The sequence below is a fragment of the Empidonax traillii genome, unplaced genomic scaffold, assembly GCF_003031625.1.
Source record: "Empidonax traillii isolate 1590-97213 ecotype Southwest subspecies unplaced genomic scaffold, ASM303162v1 scaffold992:size1346157, whole genome shotgun sequence".
NCBI classification, from domain to species: Eukaryota; Metazoa; Chordata; class Aves; order Passeriformes; family Tyrannidae; genus Empidonax; species Empidonax traillii.
Window position 1 is genome coordinate 930620 of NW_020956185.1, and position 24677 is coordinate 955296.

At 52.4% G+C, this 24677-nt stretch overlaps 1 protein-coding gene across 1 annotated transcript in view; it reads right to left on the bottom strand.

Annotated features, from left to right (window-relative positions):
• Positions 1-463: 463 nt before the first annotated feature.
• The window catches only part of BAHD1 (bromo adjacent homology domain containing 1), a 28159-nt gene continuing 3945 nt past the window's right edge, over positions 464-24677 (bottom strand). The window contains exons 2-7 of the mRNA XM_027903724.1: positions 10050-11681; positions 6681-7042; positions 4702-4861; positions 3653-3729; positions 1581-1672; positions 464-653 (exon numbers count right to left, since the gene is read on the bottom strand). Coding sequence (XP_027759525.1) covers positions 464-653; positions 1581-1672; positions 3653-3729; positions 4702-4861; positions 6681-7042; positions 10050-11664 — 2496 coding nt within the window. The 5' untranslated portion in view covers positions 11665-11681. The remainder of the gene's footprint in view (positions 654-1580; positions 1673-3652; positions 3730-4701; positions 4862-6680; positions 7043-10049; positions 11682-24677) is intronic.

The following is a 24677-nucleotide window of genomic DNA, read 5'->3' on the forward strand; positions in this document are numbered from 1 at the left end:
GGAGACTCTCCTGTGCTCTGCCAAGGAACTGGGCTCAGTTCCCACCGAAACCCCCCGACCTGTCTCAGCCGGACTCGACACTGCACCGCCACATCCCCCCTGCACACCTTCCCGCCTCTCCCAACCGTGGCTCTGCGTCGCTTCCTGCCTTTTATCCCCTGCAAACCTTAGCCAATAGATGCATCTCTAGATACATATATAGATATAGATTTACGTATGCAAATCCCTATATCTATATACATATATTTATTTTATACGTATATATTTTCATTTATGCTTTTGAAACGAAGTGCTGTGCTTTCGACCGCTGCCCTCCCTCCGCGGGCTCCGCTCCTCGCGCGCTCCCGAGTCCCAGGGCGGAGCGCTGGGCGCTCCCACCTGCAGCAGCACGAGGTGAGTCGGGAGTGCCCAGGGGTCCCAGGCCATTGGCTCGTTCCCACCGCGCTCCGGCGGAAGGAGGCTCCTACTGGGGGTTCTTCAGGATGCGCCCGTGCCTGAAGTCGTAGACGTGACGACAGAGGAAAACCAGCTCGGGGTCCGTGTCCTCGGGCACCTTGCGGTGCAGAGGGGTGGAATACTCCTCCGAGGGAGGAACCATGATGGTTTTCCTGCCCGGGATCCCTTCGACTCGACGCTTTGCCAAGGCACAAAATCTGCAGGGCAAGCAGAACACAAGAGTTATCACGGAATCAGGGAATGGTCTGCGTTGGAAGGACCTCAAAGCTCATCCAGTTCCACCCTCTGCCATAGGCAGAGACACCTTCCACTAGCCCAGGTTGCTCCAAGCCCTGTCCAGCCTGGCCTTGGACACCGCCAGGGATCCAGGGGCAGCCACAGCTTCTCTGGGCAACCTGTGCCAGGGCCTGCCCACTCTCACTGGGAAGAATTTTTCCTAATATCCAACCTAACCCTTCTCTCCATAAGTGTGAATCCATTCCCCCTAGTCCTGTCACTCCAGGCCCTTGTAAATCTCTCTCCATTTTTCCTGTTGTCTCCTTCAGGTACTGAAGGGGCAATTAAGTCACCCTGGAGCCTTCTCTTCTCCAGGCTGAACAATCCCAACTCTCTCGGCCTTTCCTCACAGCAGAGCTGCTCCAGGAAAAGGAGGCTCAGGGGAGACTTTCTGGCTCTGCAACTCCCTGACAGGAGGGGGGAGCCGGGGCGGGCTCTGCTCCCAGGGAACAAGGGACAGGAAGAGAGAAAATGGCCTCAAGCTGTGCCAGGGGAGGTTTAGGCTGAATACTGGAAAAATTCCTTCATGGAAAGGGCTGTCCAGCCCTGGCACAGCTGCCCAGGGCAGTGGTGGAGTCCCCATCCCTGGAGGGATTTAAAAGCCATGAGGAGGAATGGTTGGACTTGACAGTCTCCAAGGGCTTTTCCAGCCCAAACGATTCCATGATTCTACACAACCTGCACGCAAAGAATCCGCAGTGGGAGAAGCCCTCAGCCTGCAGCAGAGCGAGTGTCACTCCCCCAGCCCTGCCCCACCACAGCCCGAAGGGCTGGGACACTCGGGATGGCTGGAAGAGCGAGAAGAGCTGGAGGCAGGGGAGGTTTTGGAAGTCCAGAGCTCCACCTACCTGCAGTACTCTGCGAAGGTCAGCACGTAGCACTTCTCCTCGATGCAGGCGACGCTGTTCTCGTCCTGATGCCGGGACGCAAAGATCTCATTCTGCAGGAGGGAGGGAAGGAAGGAAGAGGTCACCCTGCCTGCCAGGACCAGCCCCACACACTCCCCCAGCACCCCACGGGGCAGTCAAAGCACACTCACAGCAAATACTCTTTAGACCAGTATTCCACATAACCCAGACACCTTCCAGGTGTTCCCGTGCACTGGAATTTTATGCAGTAACACGTGAGCAAAGCAGAGTCTCCTAACACTCATCCCTGGCCAGCACACTCTGTGAGGCCTGGTGCCCAAATCCCACACGTATTTCCAATCTTACAAAGCTCTGCAGCAGCCAGACCACAGCCAGCTGCACCCCTCAGCCTCCCCTGTCCTCCTGGATTCTCTAATCCATCTTTATATCAAAGCTAAAGGAATCCCTTCCTCATCCCAATTCAATTAAAAAGGCTGGTTTAGTGATAGAAAACAGCAACAGTCTTTTCTGGAATCATGGAACAGAATCCTGGAATGGTTTGGGTTGTAGGGGACCTGAAAGCCCATCCAGTGCCACCCCCTGCCATGGGCAGGGACACCTTCCACTAGCCCAGGTTGCTCCAAGCCCTGTTCAACCTGGCCTTGGACACTCCCAGGGATGGGGCAGCCACAGCTTCTCTGGCCAAACTCCCCTTCATTTTTTCCCCAGAGTAATTTAGGGAACTTGGCTCTGCTGTAGGCAGGATTAGTTAAATATGGGGCAACCTGGATGGAACCACTGGAAAGAATTCCAGGTGTGGTTAGATCAGCAGAGATGATGATCTCTGTGAATAAGGATTCCCTGCAGGCTCCATTTCTGCTCCCAGCCCCGAGGAAGGAGGCTGGAAGGGAAGACTCACAAAGGGTGACCATTTGGGGACAGGGTTGATCAGGGACACTGGGAATGCCACACCTTCCTTCTGCACCTTGGGGTTCTGGTTTGCTTCTTAAATCAAAACTCTCTGAGTCACCTCTGGCAAGCTCAGCCCAGCCCAGCCCTCAGCCCAAGCTCTCTCTCATTTGAAGGCCTGTATAATTAAGCAGGTTTGCAAAACCCTGGCTTAATTCCTCCTGGCATTCTCCCTGGACTAAAATGAAACTGGATACACTCACCTGTAATTTACAAAGTACCACATTTGGGTTTAGAAACTCACCTGTGCCCTGCAAACCAGGCAGGTGCAATTCCCTGGAAGGTGCCCAGTCCTGCTCTCCCCCCTCCCTCCCCTTCTATCTAAAAAAAGGAATAAAAATGGAAAAAAGCACCACGTATTTAAAATTGTGTTGAAAACAGCAGTAAGTTCTCCATTCCCAGTTAAAACAGCTTGTTCTGTCACCCAGCACAAGCCCATGCAAAGCACAGCAAGGCTTGAAGTCACAGTGATTCACAGGTTTTTCCTTTGAAAAGCAGCTCCATTATCCTGGCACGGCATCCTTGAGCCAGACTTTAGTTCTCCTCAGAAACCTCTGCAGGGCAAGGACGATGAACCCACGCTCCTGCACAAAACTAACTTGCTTCTCAGAAGCAGATTAAGGGATTTATTAAAAGGCAGCACATGGTACAGGCACTCCAGTGTCCAGCAAAATGGCAGCAGGAGCACTGAGCTCTGTGGGCATTAGAACATCCTTCCGGAACAGCACCTGATCTTGATTCAGTAGAAACTCACTTTTCCTTACTCCTAAGGTAACAGCCAAAGTGACTTTTCAGTTAATACATGGAATTTTCTCAGATTAAAGGGAGAAACACTAAAACTCAGCAGAGCAGACCACATAAGGAACACAAGAGTTCCCGCTAGAGCCCAGAGTTTCTCCACAGGACCCTAAATTTGGGGGGAAAAGCCCATCTGTAGGACACCACCACTGGACACATCTGGTAACACCCGCACCATAGCCCAAAGAGCTCTGTTGTACTCAGTTTGAGGCCACCCAGGAATGCAGGGAGATGCTTGGGGTGATCCCCTATTCCCACAGGAACACAGCCATGCCGGGATGCCCCTGGCTCGGATCCAGACTCACCTGGTGCATGCTGGGGTTGCGGCCTCCCTGAGTGTGCTCTGGTCTGTAATACCACAGGAGGCTCATCATCAGCTCCCCTGCAACAACACCCATCCAAACACATCAGCCCGCAGTTTTCTGGGAGCATTTTCCTGCCGATTCCCAGCTCCCCCCGTTCCCACAGTGCTCAGGGAGTGGCAGCTGCGAGTGATAAATATTTCATGCTGAACTGGGTGCCCTTTTGTCACAGGCTGGAGTCAGTCACGTGGCTTTCCCACTACACCTTCACCTCCTCCTTCCTGGGTCACAACATCCCAAAGGGGTCAGTTAGGCACAAAAAAACCCCGGAGGATTTTAAAAAAATTAATATATATATATATTAAAAAAAAAAAAAATCAAACGTTTCCACCTGGAAAAAGAATCCATTCAGCACACAAGCCGGAAAAGACGCTCATGCAGAGGTGGGAGCTCACAGCATTGGCTCCCAGGTTCAGGTCAGAACAGCTGCTGGGATGACATAACCAGGATAGGCCTCGCCACACCTGGATTTATGTCTTTTACATGGAATTTCTTGGGATTTTTTTTTTTTTTCCCCTTTTAAGGGAGACCTGTAGTTTATAACATTTAGCTCATTCTCCTTGGCTCAGGCATTGCCAGCCCTCACCATAAACCCCCACTACTCCCATCACCACCTCTACAGGGGGCCACCAGGAGCTGCTGTGGGACAGCCCCTGCTCCCACCAGCTCCCAGCCCAGACGTTGGATTGGAGCAACCAGCAGCTCCCCAAAGCTTGCTGCAATGGAATAATAAGGGAGATGGCTGCTCAGATGGGCACTTGGCAGATATTATGCGCTTTCACATCCAGCAAGATTTCCATTATCAGTCCCGGACTAGTGATTAAGGAGCATTTCGGTTCCCGGAACAATCCAAATGGAATTCACAGAGCTCATCTCCTCTCCATCCCCTGCTACCCTCCCAAGCCTGCAGCTCTCCCCAGATCCATCCCCTCCCAGCTTCCACTCCCGCTCTGCGGAGCTCAGAGGCAACACAGGCTCTCTTGGCACAGTACCTGTCTTGGGGTCTTCCCACAGAGCTGATATCTTGGCAACGTAGGGCATGGATTTCTTGCGGGGCCCGGATTTGAGGAGCACGGTGTCGCGCACCCGGATGATCTCCCCGTCCCTCTCCACGGCCTGGTAGCTCTTGCGCATGGCTGGCTCGGGCTCGTTCTGCAACACACAAACCACAGCCCTCCCACTGAACGGGCACAGAGCCACTCCGGGGTTTGCTCCCCCAGTCCAGGACTCCTTTTTCCTCCTGTGAATTCCAACCCAAGCCTCCTCAGGGCTCAGCGCTCCCATTCCAACAGATCCCCAGGAGAAGCCACACAGCGTAAGATACCACCTGTGGCGTCTCCGTTCCCACCAGGATGGTTCATAAACACCAAAGATCAGGCCAAACGAGTTCCTTTTTCAATGGGTTGGGCATTCCCAGGTAAAGGGAGGTCACTGAGGACCAGCATCCAAGGCCTCCAGGCCATACATGGCCATTGCTTCCACATAAACCAAACCCCAGCTATTCCTGCTACATCGTGCTGGGAGTGAGGAGCAGCTCACCAGCAGGGCAGCCCTTCTCACAGAAGCCCTTATTGCTGCAATGAATACTCTTATTTCAAATTAAAGCACATTTGCTCTTTCAGTTCTGCACTGAAAACCACAATCTTCAGGAAAATCATCTTTTCACCTGCCTGTCTGGAGGTCTGCTCTTCCTTCCCATTTAAGGGCACAGACAGCTAGGTGTGTTTTGGATGCTGTGTGTTTGTCTGACACAAATATTGTCAGGAAACCAATAAAACATGAAATACTTGACACGAACAGGGCAGGGATTGGCAGGGAGGCCGTAGCACAAAGCTTTCCCTAGTGGGATTACTAAACATTCCTTTGTAGCCCCTGTCAGTACAAAACAACCACTTTTGGGACTGTGAACTGGGGGCTTTCAGTTTGGTTTTGCTCTGAATTTCACTTCAGAGCACCTGAGCAGGATAGTTTAACTTCCTGCCACATCTCCTAGGCAGGACTGGCAGCATTTTCAGGAGATTAAGGTCACGCTGCTCCTTTGGGGTGTCACAGCCCAAGGGATGGGAGGCACAAGGCCAGTCCCTGCCCTTCACAGTTTCACCTGCGCTCAGCCCCAAGAGCTGCAGCTCCAAAGCCTGCCTGGCCAACAGCTCTGCCTTCCTCTCCCTCCTGCTGGCATTTACTGCACGTCCATGCCTTGTCCCACCTTCCCAGACACCACGTGGGGCCACATTTTCAAGCTCTTCTGTTTTAATAAGATGAAGGATATTGCCTTCTCCCTCAATTGAAGTGGACTTCACTGGAGTTAATTGAATTCCCTGGCAGGAAATCTCCCATGTTACAGGAGCCAGCCCCTGCCCCTCAACACAACAAATGGGAAAGTACAGATAAGAAATCCCCAGAGGAGTGACCAGCTGTGCCACCATGTATGTTAAAAGAAAGGGGATTTTGGGGTGCTGGAAAAATTCCGTCAGGGAGCCAGGATACTGGCCCCAGCCCTCTGTGCTCAGGGATGTTCCTGTGGGGCTACAGACCAAACAGTGAGAACCACCTGCCTTGATGTCCGTCCCTCATAATGAGGGTAAAACATCCCTCACCTTCTCAGACAGGTTTGCCCTACCCAGGAGGAAGGAGGAGGATCCTTGTAGGAGGGACTCCCACGTGCCACAAGTGCCACCCTTGCACATGCCAGAGCCGGGAGGATCTGGCAGCTCGGCGTTCCAAGCTGAGCCCAGCACAGGAGCAGCAGGTTCTCCTCCCTTTCCAAACCCCTGCCACGCCGTGCAACACAGCACTCAAGAGAACAAAGCCAGCAGCAGCCCCGCTCCCGCTCGGGATTCCTCCGGGAGGATCCGGCTGGCACCCAGTGACCATCTCCAGCCCGAAGCCAGACCCAGACCCCTCCATCCTTTGTGCCCTCGATCCCTGAGGGTGCACAAGCCCCCCCCCAGGCCCAGCACTCCACACCTACCACGACGTAGACAGCCTTCTCACAGGCGGTGCCCACGGGGATCCAGCCATTGGTGGCCCTGCGGCGGCTGATCCGCTGCTGCTTGGGGTGGGAATGCGCTCCGGCCGCTTTGCTGTTGGAGGCATGCAGGCAGCCTGGTGTGTTCCGCAGCCCGGACTTGGAGCCGCTGGGGGGCTTGGAGCTCTGGGGACATTCTCGGGCCATGGTCTGAGGGTCAGAGTTGGGGGTCTGCAGGTGAGGGACGGGCTCTGCAGCCGGTGGCACGCTGGGAACGGGACATCCTGAGAGCGGGTGGGCAGGAGAGGCGGGGTGTCCTGCCACCGGGATTGTGAGGTTCAGCTGGTCCAGAGACTTGCAGCCTTCTGATGGGAGGGAAGAAAAGAGACACGGATCTCGTCTGAAACAGAAAGCAACTACACAAGCAAGACCGTCCCAAACCACAGCCGCGTTCCCCCGAAATTCCCCGTATTGCATTACAGCACTGAAGACTCTCCACGCTGTAATTCCATTTTGCACTGTCACTGGATCCTAACAGCAAAGCCATTCCCGAGCCTGCGTGCTCCAGTGTCTGCCGATGACACTGCACCACAACAAACCCAGCTGAATCCCAAGGAACGCCAGCCAGGAATACACACAAGGCTGGCCAATGTCCAAAGCAGCTCCAGCCTGTCAATATGTATAAAAGAAATAAAAGGCTTATGGGAACGATGGGGAGGATTAAGTCGCAGTAGCAGCAGCAGCCAGCTCCTTCCAAAAGGTCAAATCCTACTAATCAGGGAAAATTGAGACGGTTCTCCAAATTAAGCCCAGAAAGGCAAAACAAGGTGGAACACAACTGCAAGATGCTGCACCCTCAGCAAAATTACGTCCCTGCAGCAGACACAGGAACCACAACAGGTCGGAATTCGGCTGACGCTGCCTCTCGGAGCATCCCAGAGCACCTCGCTCTGCTCAGGACTCACAAACAAGCCTCAACCCAGGCCGATGGAAGAGCCAGTCAGATTGGAATTACCTCCTGTCAGCAGGAAAAAACCTCCTGGACCCGGGTGTGACGCATCCCTGTTCCCTAACCCCTGAGTGTGCTTTTCGGGGTGACCAAAGGGCAGCTCCAGGCAGGCTCCAGGATTTGCCTCAGATCAGAGCGTGTCCCTGCAGAGCTGCTTGCAAATGTGAAGGGGAAAATCCATCCCGAGTCAAGCCGAAAAACTGCTGAGAGCCCTCGGAGAGACAGGAAGTTGTTGCCTCCTGCCTGCCCCCAACCCTCCCTGAGGGGCTGCAGGGGAGCTGTGTGAGGGATGCCAGGGACCACTATCACTGTCACCAACCCTGAGCAGCAAATGCCACGAGAACTCCCTGGAGAGCATGGACATCGGGATGTGGGCACTGGCAGGCCCACAGGACCACGGAGCAGGGAATCACCTCTTAGGTATTCTGCTTGAAAAAGCAGTTTTTAAGCTTGAGCCAAAGCAGGACGAAGCTTCACAAGAATATGTACTGAAGGTGAGGGCAGTCAGTGGTGCAGAGCTGCTCTCGCCAGACCCCTTCCAGCCTCCCCGATGGCACCAGACCTAAAGCAGCTCTCACAGCCTGTCCCACCTCGCCCCCACCATCCTGCTCTAGATCACAGCCTGATCCCTCAGTTTGGACCACACAGACCACATGAACACCTGGAACACACCAAATCAGACAGAGGTAACACACGGCATGTCAAGTTGGATCCCTCATCCCACTGCTCTCTGATGGGAGTGTGCTCTTGCAAGCCAAAGTGCTCCTTCAGTTCACTAAAATACCCCACTCTAGGAAAGGAAAATATTTCAGAGGTGCACAATCATACAAAAATCAATCCCTAGGCATAAGTCCCTGTTAATATTTTCAGAGACCTCCTTATAGGCTCCAATTCACAAACCCAAACCCAAACGATTCCGGTGTTGCAGGATTTGAAATCTATGTTGCTCACAGGAAGGAAATCACAGCAGTGGGGTGACACACTAGTAAGTATGCACTGCTGCTGCCCCTGCCAGCACTGTGGGGAACCACCAGTCCACGGGGAGGGCTGAGTTCTGGCAAACACTCCGTTTGCATCCTTCTGGCTGCACAAAATCAGAGGCACCAGCGCGTGACACGTGAGGAACAAAGTAGACTGGTATGACCTCGGGGCACTACACGGAAACTGTCAGGCCAGACCACTCTGCTGAGCTGCTTGTCTTGTGAGCATTCCACTTCCAAGAGCTCTGAAGCCACCAGTGAAGCCTGGCTGGCTGCTGCCCTAGGGAGCGGCACCACGGCAGCGGGGATATTTCGGGAGCACGGAAATGACACTTCAACCAAAGGCTCCACAGTTCCATCAGCTTCCTACAACGGAGGATGACAAAAAAGCCTTGCTCGAACCAAAACTCCATCCACCTACCTGAAAATCTGTTTTCAGTGGGTAAGTCGTGCCAGCTCTTGGCTGGGACACAAGGTTTTAGCGGGAAGATCCGGCGCTGGCACTCCCAGCAGCCGGAGAGGCAGCCTCCTCTACAGACTGACTGCTCACAGCACTGTCCAGCCTGATGGCTTTAGACAAAGTGCTGGTGTCTGATAACCCCCACACAGCACAACACTTTTAAATATTTAAAAAGTTATTTTGCAGCAGCAGCAGTAGCAGAGGCAAAGCTCTGAGGTAAAGCAGGAAGTCTGAAAAGCAGGCGGGGGACACAGGAGAGTTGGGCAGATAACAACTCACTGCACACTCTCACCCCTCCTCATTTCATGGTTTCACTGTCACACACTGGGAGCAAAGATGGGACCAAGAATTCCCAAACTAACAGCATGCCTGGCACTTAGATCACCTGAGTGAAACTTCCTACACAGCCCTGCCAGCTCTGACCCACGGAATCCAAAGAGCCTGCAGCGTCCCCCCCAGCCGGCACCGTAAGAGTTTAACAACTCCTGCTTCTTCTCATGCTTTGTGAGGATATCCAGCCCCCTCAGAGCGAGATTTTGGGATGGGAGGAGTAACTCTGGCTGGTGTGCCCCGACCCTGGGACACAGCGGGATGGCTGCGCCTCCTGGAGCGGGCAGGAACTAAACCCTGCTGGTTTTACACAGATCAAAGCTCAGCGGCAGCTCCGGCACGACAAGCCGTGAGTCACCCACCTCGCTGCCCGAACCCTTTCCCCGATCCTCCAGCTTTCCACACCAACGAGACCTTTCAGCGGGAAAAACCCTCCGGGGCTAAACACGAGGGAAAGGGAGGTGGGAGGCGGGTTCGGAGACTGAGGCACCGCGCGCAGAGAGAACCGCCAGCCCTCCTCTCCTCCCTGCCCGGGGGTGGGGGGCGTGGGGGGAACGCCGGCCCGGGACTTGCCTGCCCTTGGCACACCTTACCTGCTGCAAAAGGCATTTTGTAGGGGAAGCTGCTCCGTCCCGCGTGCACGCTGCCGACGCGGCCCTCGGGCATGTGCACCACCCCGCAGAGGCTGTAGGTGCCGAGCGCCGCTCCCTGCCCGCAGCAGTACGGGGAGCTGCACCAGTGCAGCGGCTGCAGGTGCGCGCCCGACGGCAGCGCCCCGGGAGACACCAGGAGCCCCTCGCAGGTGGCAGCCTGCGACAGCTCGTCCTTGGGGTAAACGGAGCAGGGGGAGTAGCCACTGTATCCGCTTTGGCCGTAATAAACGTAAAACCCGTTCAACGGGGTCAGATCCGAGGATTCGTAGAGGCATCCACAATCCGCGTGATTCCCGGGCACGGGCAAGGGAGGGAACTGCTGCACGGGAAAGGAAGGTTGATGGAATTCCTGTTTGGGGGTCGGGGATTTCTCTCCGGGTCTTCCGTACTCCGGTTTCATGGAAGCTTGTCCTCCCATAAGCAAAGGCAGTCTGTGGTAGAAGCCCTCAGTGCTTGCGTAGGAGCCGGACAGCGACTCGTAGGGGACGGGCTCTGTCGCCCCGTAAAGCCTGGAGGAGTCCCGCTGCTCCCCTTTCCCAAAGGTGCCCAGGGCCTGGCCCTGCCAGCCGTGCTGCCCGTCCATTTTTAAGCTGGCCGCTTCCTTCTTGGATTTGACACAGTTCTTCCTCCCGGCTTTGGCCCATTTGAGTGTGGATTTCGAACAGTGGTTCTCGGATTTGCCCTCTCCATCCGGTTTACTCTGCGGCTTCAGGGGCTGGTCTTTCTCGTGGGTCAGCTTGAGGAAGGCCACGGCGTTGAGGCTGGCCAGTCTCTTTGGGGTGGGATGGTAGGAGACGGCTCCATCCTCCCTCTTTGTCCCATCGTCAAAGACCTCGTCCAGCGAATGCTCACAGCTGTTGCATTTCTGACTGGGCTCGGGCCGGTTCTTTCCTTTCCCAGCTTTCACAGCTGCTTTCTCCGGAGCAGGCCAGTTGTCCCCAGCTTTGCACTGCAAGCCCTTCAGGGCACAGTCCCCGGAGGGTTTCCCGGAGTCCCTGCGGAAGCGCCTGCTGGATAACAAGCCATCGTCCCGTTCGAAGAGCAGGTTGTTCACGGCCTCCGCATTCAGCGAGGCCAGGCGGCGCTTCCTGGGCTCCGAGGGAGCAGCATCGAGCTCCTGCTCCGGCCCCGGGGAAGTCGCTGAGCCCTTCTCCCCAGGCGGATCGCTCTTCCCCGCTCCCACGGGCTGCCCTTGTTCAGAGAACAAACCCTCCATCCAGCTGGGAAGGTGCTTTTTTTTACAGCTCTGGCTCTGCTTGGACAGAGACCCGGCCACATCCTCCAGCCGGGTGAGCAGCACCTTGCAGGTCTTTTTGCTGACGGAGGGGAGCAGGCGCCGGCGCAGCGGGTACGTCTTGCGCACCTCGCGCAGGCTCTTGCCTTTGTGAGTCCCCACGAAGCCCCCGGGACCGCTGGGAGCCTCGGAGGCGTCTCCGTCCCGCTGCTCCCTGCGCTCCGTGCCGGCCCTGTCCATCCTCCTGCTGCCCGAGGCCTGGCCAGCACAACCCGCTGGGTGTTTCAGAAGGAAAAGCTGTTTCTTCCGGGCATGCGTCATAGGATCAATGTCCAATCCTGGGAACGGACAGGAGAAAACAGCCATTAATGTCGCCGAGAGGGACCCGGCTCCACACACAGCACCCACTGCCAATCAGGGGACATTTGGGGAAGCTGCTCGTCTCTAGACAGCACAGCCCGTTTGGGTGATGGCCACTTAAGTCAATTAAGAGACAGGACGCAATTAGATGTGGTTTAATATCAGGCCGTGGAACACGACAGTAATTAAAAGCAAGGTGGTGATGGCAAATGCCACAGCAGCTGGGAAGAGCAGGGAGCTGTTCACCCAGCTCCCTCTTACGCTGGTGCTGTTCCCAACGCTTTACAAATTCCCATCAAGTCTCCGAAATCTGAAGGCTGGTACAGGGCACGGAGAAGAAATAAAGCCCAGTCTGTGATTTCCTGCATGTTGGTACAGGCAGGCTCTTCCAGGGCTGTTTTGTGCGACAAGTAGGCAAAAGAAAAACAAAAAGTCCACCCACTTGGGGGGAAAAGAAAACTTGGGCTATTAAACAGAGACCTGCCAACATTAATAAATTAAATCCATGCAAATCCCTGTGCAGGTTGGGACCTGGCTGCATGCTGCTCCTGTCATCGTGTTTTAGAGAAGCTGGGGACAATTAACACCAAATCACGTTGGGCAGGGAGGCCCCAAAGATACATTCGTGGGAGGAAAAAGAAGCCCCAGCTTCCCAAGTTATCCAGCAAAGCAAGCCTGATTCTTAATGAAGGAATCCAAGAATTCTGCAGAGCGAAGGAGCCCAAGTTCCCATAAGAAGCTGCAGGTCCAGCGCTAAGACAGGATATGAGTGGGTGATACCAAGCCATAAACATTAAAAATGTCAGTCTAAATGAGTGATAGTGGAATAGATTTAATTAAGTCTGTCTGAGCATCAGAAACAGCAGAAAAGGACAATTACTTGCCTTCAATGGTATTTACAAAACAGTCAAATTCCATTTATTGGCACCAAAGAGCTGATCTTTGTAGCAGCATCCACCTAGGAGGAGTTTGCTCGTCCCTGAATCAGGATTTGGGCTGGAACTCCCCTCAATTGACACTGGTCTGCCACTTTTGAGGCTTTTAATTAAAGCTCCTACTGCTTTGGCTGTGATTAGAACAAAGCTCCCGAATTACAAGAACTGTTCATTTGATATGGTTTAATCAAGCTGATAATTAGATTATCTATTTGAAATAAGCCTGATGTGTTTTAATTGACTTGCTTATATATGTGTTAACTAAGGGAAATTCAGGGATTGAAACCCACTGGGGTTTGCACAGTGCTCTCCTGGATGTCAGGCCCTTCCTGGAGGGTTTTGGGGTGACTTAATCCTTCCACCCTGTTAACCACAGGATATTTCCCAAGGCTGGTGCCCCGACAGGAGAGCTCGGTGGGGAGCAAACACTGATGCACCAGCATGTTTTTCTTATCAGAAATTCGGGAATTAGGAAGATCAAGTCAGATTTTCCTCCAAAAGTGGAATTCTTCTTGCCCGAGAGGCCAAGCTGAGCACACACCACCTCTGGAGTTTGGAAGAGGACTGTAATTTAAAAACTGGCTGGGGCAGAGCAGGGTTTGGCAGGGGCACACCAGGCATCCTGCAGATCCATGCCCTGGGGAGGACAGCTCTTCCCAGGCTATATGGACCAGTGGTTTCCTTGCAACTCTTATCCTAATTTCTGTTACTCTTAATGAGAGCCTGAGCCTCTGGCAGAGGGGAAAACCCCAAAATAAATAGCCATGGTTTTTCCTAACCCAGTAGCAGCCACCTCGTTCTCCTCAGGCTTCTGCAGGCAGGAGCCTGACCCACCCTGGCACCACAACATCCTGAGGGTTTAGTGCCCAAATAAATCGGAATATTCATTAAAAACCAGGCACTATAGATGTGACTTTGTTCACATCACGGCTGCTCTAAAGATAGGAAAAGCCGGGGGGAGATAGAGGGAAGGGGTTTAAGAGAATCGGGATTGTTCAGCCTGGGGAAGAGAAGCTCCAAGGTGACCTAACTGAGGCCTTACAGTGCCTGAAGGGGCTGACAGAAAAGCTGGAGAGGGGCTTTGGACAAGGGCCTGGAGTGCCAGGACAAGGGGGAATGGCTTCCCACTGCCAAAGGCAGGGTTAGATGGGATATTGGGAAGGAATTCTTGGCTGTGAGAGTGGGGAGGCCCTGGCACAGGTTGCCCAGAGAAGCTGTGCCTGCCTCTGGATCCCAGGAAGTGTCCAAGGTCAGGATGGACAGGGCTTGGAGCAACCTGGGCTACTGGAAGGTGTCCCTGCCCATGGCAGGGGGTGGGACTGGATGGGCTTTAAGGTCCCTTTCCACCCAAACCATTCCAGGATTCTACAATTCATTGCCAGCACCTAAGGAACAAAACCCATCCTTAGCATGCTGGACTTCCCAGAAGCCTTTCCACACCTCCCCAGTTACCTGCAGTGCGTGGATTGCTTTGGGAGGGGGATCCTCCTGCTGCCAGCTCACCTGTGATGCAGCAATCCCTTCTCTTCCCCCGGCACAACACAGACACGGAGCTTTTGAACGCTGCTCAAAGCTCAGTCATCTGACAGGCAAGTGCATCATCCCTCAAATCAGAGCCCTGCCGAGCCTCCCTCCAGCGAGCATTGTGCTCCTGCCAGCTGGGAAGGGAGAGTGGCGGAGCTCTTCATCCTCTCTCCACCTTTGTACTGCTGCACAAAGCAAAAAAAGCTGCCTGTGCCCACAACTCTTCCAAGAAAGCACAAGATAACGTGGAGAACTGAAAGTGAAGGTGCTGATGCCAGAACCCCCCCTTTACTGCTCGTGGCTGAGGAGCTGGATTAACGGGGAGAAGACACTGAGGTGTAACTCTGCGGGAAATTAAAGTTCCAAGCAGCTGCATCCAGAGCCCACCAGGAATTTTCCAGCTAGCCTCCTTATCATACAATGCCAGCATGGTTTGGGGTGGAAGGGACCTTAAAGCTCATCCCATTCCCACCCCCTGCCATGGGCAGGGACACCTTCCACTAGCCCAGGTTGCTCCAAGCCCCGTCCAGCCTGGCCTGAAACACTTTCAGGGATCCAAGGGCAGGCACAGCTTCTCTGGGAAACCATTCCCTGGCAACTCCTTCCTCAAACTGGACTAAAACTCAAAACAGTTCTGAAAAACTACTCCTGACAGCTGTCGAACCCAAAGCAGATCAGGATAAAGAAAAATCAAAACCACTTCCAATTTTCTGCTAGAATAAAACCATGACCCAAACAGCAGACTCAGGAGAGAGTTGATGCCTCATTAGCAGGAAAAGGAGCAAGTGTGATAACAGCTGCACGTTCTGTAATCACGCAGCTGCAGCATCTGTCTCTCCCTCTCCAGCACTTGATTGCAAGGGAAATTAAAGGAACTAGTCTGGGACTACCCCTTCAAGCCCCATTTCCTCTCCAGAGCTCCACCACGGAGACGCACGTTCCGAGGAGACGGTGCCAAAAGCACAGAAATTAAAGCTTTTAAAGCTCCTAATCCATTTGGCACTTCAGTGATACACAAAGAGTTACGACAACACCAACCTCCTCTCCGTGCACGGCACCGCTCCGACGGCTCCCAGCTCCGTCTGCTTGAATCCCATCGATCCACTTCCATTGGAACAGCCTACGCTGTGACAACAGCCCTACAACTGCGAGTGTCTGGAGGATTGGTTTCCTTCTCCCTGCTGCTTTCACAGGAGACTAATTCCCAGAGCTCTGAGGAACGCGTTGCACGGAGGAAGCCTCCCAGGAAGCCTCTGGGAAATCCGGATAAACCTCAGCAGCATCAGGAATCCCCGGCTGAGTTACCCAAACACCGTGCACATCCCGAGAGTGGAAACACCGCTTCCATCTCAAATGTTCAGAAAATCTGTCACTGTTGGAGCCTGCAATTTGTCTTCCCTGGGTCCAGCCTGATTTTTCTCCGGAGACCCATCAAAAGCTCCACCATCCACACACTCCAGAGAAAATTGTTTACACAGAGCTCATTAGGCTGCAGAAAGGGCTGGTTTCTCTCACTCGTCACCACAGCCCTGACCATTGGACCAGAGCAGGCTTAGATGGGATACTGGGAAGAAATCCTTCCATGTGAGGGTGGGGAGACCCTGGCACAGGTTTTGCCCAGAGAAACTGTGGCTGCCCCATCCCTGGAAGTGTCCAAGGCCAGGTTGGACGGGGCTTGGAGCAACCTGTGCTGGTGGAAGGTGTCCCTGCCCGTGGCAGGGGGGTGGGAATGAGATGGTCTTAAAGGTCCCTTGCAACTCAAACCATTCCAGCATTCTGTGATTGTATAAAATACCAGATATATTAAGCATCACCCGTTCATACAGAATTGCCTGTTACAAGTTTAAATAGGTTCTGTATAAAGCTGCCATGTGACAGCAACACAAACAACACCCCAAAAGATCCCTACAAGTAATTTGAAAAACCAAGTCAAAAATACTCCGGGACAGGTTTCGCAGTCGTGTTTATAGAAGGAGCACCAGCTCTGCCAATCAAGTTAATCAAGGTTTAAAAAATAATAAAATAAAATATAACCCACACAAGCCCTGCTCATCTGATTTTTCATACATGCAAAATGCAAACTGGATTCCTCGGCGGCAGAAGGCTGAGTCTGGTAAAATATCAATCACATGTCACTTTGCTCAGATAGCTCTGGCACCCTTCCTGCTCTGCAGACAGAAGATGGAATAACAGATTATTCCCAAGGCTTTATTTTGATGAACAAGGTGTGAGGTTTTTCTCTAGTAAATATTAAAGCTCTTCTACGTATTATACTCGCACCCTTCCACGGCTGCTTTAGGAGCCTCCTCCAAGCTGCTCAGCCTAAATAATTCAGGCTGTGCCGTGATTCCGTGTACTACACGTGTGGCTGCAAACTGCGCTGCCGGTGGGAATTCCAAGGGCAGGTGCATCCCTGCCAGCTCCTCTCCGTGTCACGGAGCTGTCGCTGCCGTCCTGTCTCCCTGGATCCGGATTTCCCTTCTCCTCTCTCCAGTAAATCGCCCCCCCACAAAGCTCTCCGCTCACTCCCTTTTCCAGTAGGAACTGCCTCGGGATCCAAAGGCAACATGTTCCTACTCAACAAGCTCAAAGGTGGCTTTAGGGGAGGAAAAAAAGCATGCAGGAAATTCAGGGAAGGGCAAGGCATCCCTTCAATATAACATTCCACTAATCATCCTGAATTCTGACCCAAAAATGCCACTTCAACGACTTTTTTTTTTTTTTCCCCTTTAAATAATCTTCATCTTATTTTCCCCACCTCAGAGTGTCCCTCAAAACTGCCGGTGCCCCACCTTAGTGTCCTAATCCCTGGCACTGCTGTTCCAGGTATGGACTCCAGGAGTTATCATCTCTGAGAGGAGTGCAGAGGACAGCCTGCATTTTAAAATGTAACTCATATGCATGGTTATGACCTCGAATTAAATTTAAAGGAGCCTTAAACCCAAGCAGGCAAAACAAGGTTCTGTTAAAAGAACAAGTTCACGTCGTATTTTCGAGGATTCTTGTGTTCTGACTCATCCCCAGCTGAAATACACTGACCAGAACCACCTCTTCAGACTAGAACTGCAATCTGGATTATTTTCAGCTTTAGAATAAGTTCTTCGGGCAGTATCAGCTTTCATCTGGAAACACCTTTTGTTTCTATGTGGTTTTAAAAGCAGTGGCACATCACTTCACCCTCAGCTGGGTTACAAGCTGCCCATGCAGCAGAACAGCTCTCTGGGATTTCACGTTTCCTCCATCAAAGGTTTTGATTCCTCTTTCTATTCAAAGTTTAACAGACATCTCAAAAGAAAAAAACAGACTTTCTACTTCTTTATTCTCACTTTCTGACCATCACTTGAAAGACCAGAATTAAAAGCCCACGCGGCCCCGGCTGAGGACAAAGGTGATACGGGACGACTTATGCTGAGCACTTGTCCATTTGAGAGCTTCAGTCCCAACCCAGACCTCATGTCAAGGAAAGATTTTACACAACTCTCACATTTCTCCCTGGAATACCTGGAACCAAACCCTCTCCTTCCCCGACGTCCTATAAACCACAGCGCCACACCGAACCCGGAGCAGAGATTAAATCTGAAGCCAATTTTGCTGGATTTGAACTTAAAATTAAAAAATCAAATTCCTCCCTGTGAGGGCAGTGAGGTCCTGGTACAGGTTTTGCCCAGAGAAGCTGTGCCTGCCCCTGGATCCCTGAAAGTGTCCAAGGCCAGGTTGGACGGGGCTTGGAGCAACCTGGGCTGGTGGAAGGTGTTCCTGCCCATGGCAGGGGGGTAGAAAAAGATGATTTTTAAGTCCTTTCCAGCCCAAACCATTCCAGCATTCTATGAATCACAGAATGCCTTGGGAACATCTGAAATAAAAGTCCAGATGTGGCTTTTAAAATAAACAATTCTTTTTTTTCCCCTTCACAAAATGCAGCATCAATCACCACCACACTTACAGTGTATACTCACCAGTCTTCTGGTGACACAGTTATGACCGAGGCAGAACTGCCAAGCCTAACTAAACTTGCTTTAAACCTTTCCTCCCTCTCATTAATGCCACAGACAGTGTTTACAGATGAGTAACTCGCAAGGTAAGCGACGAAGTTCCACTGGAAATTTCACAACTCAACTGGTTTCACGTGTGAGGTCAGTCCAAAGGATGGTGCTGATGCCTCAAAGGACAACAAGTCCCATCATTCCCAAGGTGGTGTTAGCAGAGAATCACTGAAGTTTGGATCAAATAGGATAATTTAAGCCCAGGAAGTGGAGGAATTTGGCATTGCCAAAGGTCCTAAGCAGAGCCAGAGGAGCATTTCTCGGGACCAGCAGCTGGCACGGTGCTGCCATCAGAAACCTGGGGAGAAAACTCTCGAGCAGGAGTTGGATGTTGTGACACGTTAAAGCACCAGGAACCACAAGCCAAACACAGGCAATTCAGCCACTCTACTCTCTCCGACCAGGAGAATCCCGCTCACCGGAACAGCGCTTCCAGGAGAGCCCGTTTAACTCCCATTAGGAGCTGCCCCAGCTCTTTCATCCCTTACCCACATCATTAGAGGTGCATTTAAACACACACATTCGCTCCTGCCCTGGGTTTGATCAGTCGTGGCAACAAATATCACCTTTAAATAGACTGGACAGGGTTTGCAGCCCCGGTTGGCAGTGATTTGGTTTATATCCACTCATTAAGGTGCACTAATGGACCCACACGTGCGTGACAGCCCTGGGCTGCTCGGAAAGGCAGCGATTAAACACACCCGGCTCGGCTCGTGCGGCCAGGGCTGGCAGGGGACACCTTCAATCAGCTGGGCTGGTATCAGCTCCAGCACACCAAAACACTGCTTGCCTTTTGTTCCAGCTCGTACAGCTGGGAGGAAAAACNGTGCCCAGAGCTCCAGGTGGAATTCTGGGGGGGGGGGGTGAAAACACTTCCATTCTCACATCAGTGCAGGTCACCATGGAGCCAGTGGGAACTCCAGAGGATAAACCATCGTATCCCTGGCAAAGGAGCCTAATTACAGCTTCCTTCTAGGGACCACAAGGCTTTTAAAGAGTTTTATGGAAATGCCAAGGGTGCCTCCAATTGGATTTCCAGGAAGGTCCCTTGAAGTCAGGCTGTGGCTTCAAAACATCCAGGTGTGGTGAGTACTGGGGAGAAGATTCCTACAAGTGCTACAGAAGCTGTTCTGCACAAATGATGCTCTGATACTTCAACAACACCCCTCCCACCACCACCACGTGCTTCCTCCAACTTCAAGGAGAATATTCCTAACAGGAAACGAAAAGAGCAAAACTTCTGAGGAACTCTTAGCACTGCCAAGTGGAGAAACAAAAAACAATCAGAATCACCTCCTGGATTATCAGCTACAGGGTTTGAGAACATTAACTGCACACTGAGATGTTCAACATGTGCGGCAGAGGGATGGGGAAGGGAAAAACACCCTCACACATCCCAGTCACCCGTGCAGGAAAAGATACAAATGGTTTGGAGCTCCAGGCTCCAAGGAGAGGGGTACAAGGAGAAAACATGTGAAGCCAAACCACAGCAAATGTGACCAGAGAGACGATCCCAGAGGGATTCCTGAGCTGCACGAGCTGCCAGCTGAAGCAGAGCCAAAGTGGCAGTGGGAGCCGCTCGCAGCTACCGGGAGAACGGAGGAGGAACTGGCAGGAAGTTTCCAGGAGCTGCTGGAAGATCCAAGCAAGCTGCAGCCAGCTCTGCTTTCCCAGGCTGTGCCCAGTGTGGAAGAGTAAACAGCTGATAAGGAGTAACGTGCTGCAGAGCCCCTCCAGCAGCCAGAACCCCCCTGTTGTCCCACAGCCTCGGCCCAAGGACGATTCCCAGCGCCCAGCACACACCTCCCCACAGCCAGCGTTCCTGCTGCCGGTCCAAACCTTGGGGGATTTGAATCAAAGAGGATCTGATGCCGGACAACAGCTGCAAAAAAACTCTGAGCTGGGGAGTTTGTGCCTCACACTGCAGTTACAATGCACAAGGAGATGATGTATCCATGCTGGGTATCCCCAGATACCAGAATTCCAGCTCCAGTTATTTGTCACAGTAAAACATTGGAAGCCAGCAGCATTCTTTAAACTAAAATGACAGACAATATCCCATTCCAGAGCTCCAAAGAGAGATCCTCACTCCTCATTTCAATAACCAAGACAAACACTTTATTTAACAGTTGTATTAACAGGTAGAAATACACTTCTCTCTGGAAAGCCAGGCAGACTTACAGTCCTACCTTCTGCAGGATTTAAACCCTCAATTAAAGGTGAATCCCTGTAAATACGGGGGGAAATCCTCGTTTCTTCTGAACAGAAACCAAGCACTAAGTCTGATCTTAAATTTACCCCAACACTTCTTTATATGCACATAAAGACTCCTTTGGGTCCATTCACAGCTTGCTTCGTTCAGCTGACGGACTGCACAAGTTTTCACACAGCTCCATGAGTTTTCCACCCTGACACGCAGAAAATTAGGACCTCACTGCCCAAACCCATGATTTTAAGCATTGGGAGGGGCTGCCCAGGGAGGTGGTGGAGTCCCCACCCCTGGAGGTGTCCAAGTAACAAATGGACGTGGCACTCTGGGCTGGGTGGCAAGGTGGGGATGGGACACAGGGTGGGCTTGATGGTCTGGGAGGGCCTCTCCAACCTCAGTGATTCTGGGATTCTGTGATCTAAGTGGGAGAGTGCAAAGCTCTATGAGCTGGACTGAGACCTCGGGGGCAGCACCTGAAACCACTTTCCTTTTTTTTTTTTTTTATTTTAATGTTTTTCACTTATGCACAACAGCGGCTGCTCCAAGAGGAACCATCTGACCCTCGAGGCCTCCATAGAACCCTGCTCTGCGTAGGGTTATTACAGCAAACTGGGCTTTAATCATATTTAAGCAGTGAAAAGTCAAAGTGCTGCTGCTGTGCTTTCCCCCCTTGCCCCTCCACGATCCACTTCTTCCCACCGCCTCCCACGGTTTCCTTGGAAACGTGTGCAAGCTTAAATTGGATTGACATTCACTTAGTGGACAGATGGAGTTTGGAACAGCCTGAAATTCGAGGCCGAGTCTCGGGATACCTCACGTTATCCACGCAAAACCTACCCCCTAAAGCTGGTGGGAAGGTTAAGGATCCCCTAATTATTCAGCAGGAGCTCCGAGGAGGCACCTCAGGAAGGTCAGTGCCCAGCCATTGTTCCGCCTGAAAGCACCGGCCGAGCACGCGACGAGTTGTGTCGGGAGGGAAGGATTTAATTTTTGTTAAGCACTGAGAAAACAGGGAAGTTCTTAAGCTCATTAGTGGTTTCAGGCAGCAGAACTGCTGCAGATCACACGTGGGCTGAGCACAGGCAGCGATGCTCCATCCACACTGGAATTAAGCCACTCGCTTCCCTAACTTCATCCCTGGGCTGAAGTCATCCCTGATCACTGGTGCTGCCCCACGGGCCCCGAGAGGGGCAGGGTTTGTACCTCTGGCACCTTTACAGCCCCAGAGGTGCAAGGACTGCACCTCCAGCAAAGCTGGTCATTTATTCCCAAGTGGGAATTATCCCCTGGCTCCTCTCCCACTGTATGGGAAGAAATGGAAATGGCTTTTTCTTTTTTTTTGGAAGGCTGGCTAAACAGTGCTTTCCCAACCCCATCGTCTGTCTCACAGCACTGGAAAGGATTCACCTCTTTCCAACCAAAACACAGGGAGGATGAGAAATCCCAAATAGCTACATTCCTAGAGATCTTTGATGAAATTCAGCACCTAAGAAAGGGAAAGATGGGATGACAGGGCTCTCACAGGGGACGAGGGGGGCAGCCAGCAGTTACTGCACATTCCCCCTCACCAGGTGCTTGGTTATTGCAAGTGCCAGCCCCAGGAATTAGGGATTGGCCAGAGAGTTGGGGTTACCAGGCGACTTCTAAGGAATAAATCCCCAAAACACCTGGTTCACTTCTGTTGTTCGTGCAATCTGCTGAAATCTAAGGAATTCCCAGTTTGGGATTTACCTGTCCAAGTCAGGATTTCCGTACCTGCCCTGTCACGTCGCATTTAGCCAGCATTTAAGGAAAACCTCCTTCTTCTCTGTCTACAAGTGATTGGAGCTGCCAAATCCTTTTCCTCTGCAATTCCTGCTCACCTTGGAGAGAGCTCTGCACCTCCTTATTCTGAGCCACCTCCAGCCTTGAATCCCTCCACTGATTTTGGCCGAGCTGAACAAAGGAACGAACCCAAACATGCCTCTTGTCTCTGTTTTTGAGGGGTTTTCTCTTAATTAAAAATAAACCTCCTGCTGCCCCACTAGTTCCCTCCGTGAGCCAGCCCTTCCCACTTTCATCCTCCTTCCAAACCTTCCACATTTATCAATATGTGATTATTGCAGCTTGTTCCTCACTGCTCCCAGGTGCCCTCCATCCTCCCTCCACAGACGTCTCCTCTCCACCCTTGCTCAAATCCTGTTTTTTTTTTTTAAAGGAATTCCCTACCCTAAACCAGTGACAATGCACTCAACCCACTCACTGCCCTAACACAGCAAGCATCCCAAAGTTATTCCAGGGATGTGGATCCTGGTCCTTTCGGAGGGCTATGCTGGTTAACAAATTTCTCCAGCGAGGATCCAAGGCTTGGGAATGTGAGGCTGCTCCCAGGCCCGGCAGCATCCGCCTGCTCCGCGGCCACTCGGCCACACTCCCTCCAGCCCCCGGAGCTCAACTCAACCCCCTTTTCCTCCCATCCCTGGGACTCCCCGTTTCCCTTCCCCGCTGCCAATGGAAGCCTGTTCCAGGTATTCCGCAGGCGCCGGGAGACACAATGAAGCCGAGCGGCGGATAAAGCCGTGCTGCGGGAAGGCAGCCGAAGCTCCCGATTTCCCGAGCTTCCCACAGGCCACAGGCAGGAACAATAGAAGGCCAGGCACGGTGCAGGGAGGAAGCAATGCCTGGGATCTCGATGCTTCCCCCAGCACTGGGGTTTTATTTCAAGGATGATAATCCAGACGCTGAAAAAAATCAGCTGCCAGCCAAGGGGTTTTATTCCAATCAATGCGAGGAAAACGCCTGCTTTTTGTCCCTAAGAGCATCATAAATAATTTGAAATATCGAGATACAGGCAGTTGCTAAAAGCCAAGATCTTTCATTAAAAAAAAAAAAAAAATAAATAAAAAAACCCCAGGCTGCTGAGCTGCAGAGTTTCAAAGCCCAGCATGAGACAAACTGCTGGAAGAACAATGGGTGCCAGCGAGCGCTCCTGGGATGTGCCTCACAAAGGGGGGGAACCTAAAAAATCATCCCTGCCTTCAGTCACACCTTTGTTCAGGAGAACTGGGACACGAGGAATGCAGCACCCGGCGGCAGCATCTTATCCTTGAGCACGCCACGTTTAACACAAATCCCACCTGCGCCACGTGCCGCTTCCCAGAGCGCTTCCACCCCCAGCAGGACGGCGCCCAGGGAATACAGCAGCAGGAAAATCCCACCTGGGCTGCACCACCCTCCTCTGGAAAGGGCAAGGAGACACACAAGGCACACGGGTCCCAACACTCTGGCACCCGGCTGATCCGTCAGGCTCCTGTCACGGTGCCTGCGCACATGTGACAGCAAACACCCCCCAAATTCCTGGGCGGCCCCAAAGGCACTGGGAGTTTCAAATGGCACACAAACCTAACGTTTCCAAGCAGCCCTCGACAAGACCCGACCACGTATCCACCTATAATCTCAGGCAGGGCTTTCATAGAAAGGTGATAAAAGCAGCATTCCCGGCCGTGCCACGTGGGAAAAACGCGCAGCGCTCCGGCCCCGAGCACACGGTGCTCCAGGGGAGCTGACACACATCCCTCCCAGGGAATAGGTGTTTATTTAGCTGCACACTCAGCTGGAATCCCAGGGGGACTGCCCGGTGCCACCGGACTCATGGGCTGTTACACGGCTCATTCCCACGTTTTTTTAATTTGAGGAAACACTCGTGTCCTTCCCTGTCCCCAAGAGCTCAGCACTGCCCAAAGCACTGCTCAGAAACCAGGCAAAATCAGGAGTGTCCCTGGTGTTATTTCTGACCCATGTGGGGTTAATAACCCCCCACCCTGTATGGAGCATGTCTACAATATATTCGATGTCCACAGATAACTGGTTGAGGAAAGGGAAAACAGGCTGCTTTTTCCTCCTTTTCAGCTGCTTTTCTCCAGAAGCAGAGCAGATCTGCTGTCCCCACTGAGGGGCTTCCACCGTCATTTAACTCAAACTACAACTGTATAACTTCCAGAGGATAGTACTGAGAGATCCAGAGCTTTTACAACGAGGTTCAGGTTTGGTTCCCTCAGCTGACTGCACTTCTTACACCCCACCAGCTCTCCATACCCTGATTTTACAAGGATTTCACCCACACGGCAAGAGAAAAAATAACATGGAACAGATCAACTAAACTCCAAATGTACTGGTTTTAAATCGGATTTATAGTTATTTTTCCTAATGACATCCTTGGGTTCCTCTCTTTAAGAACACCAGTCCCTCATTTTACTTTATGGCCAGATGAAGTTTTCCAGTGTC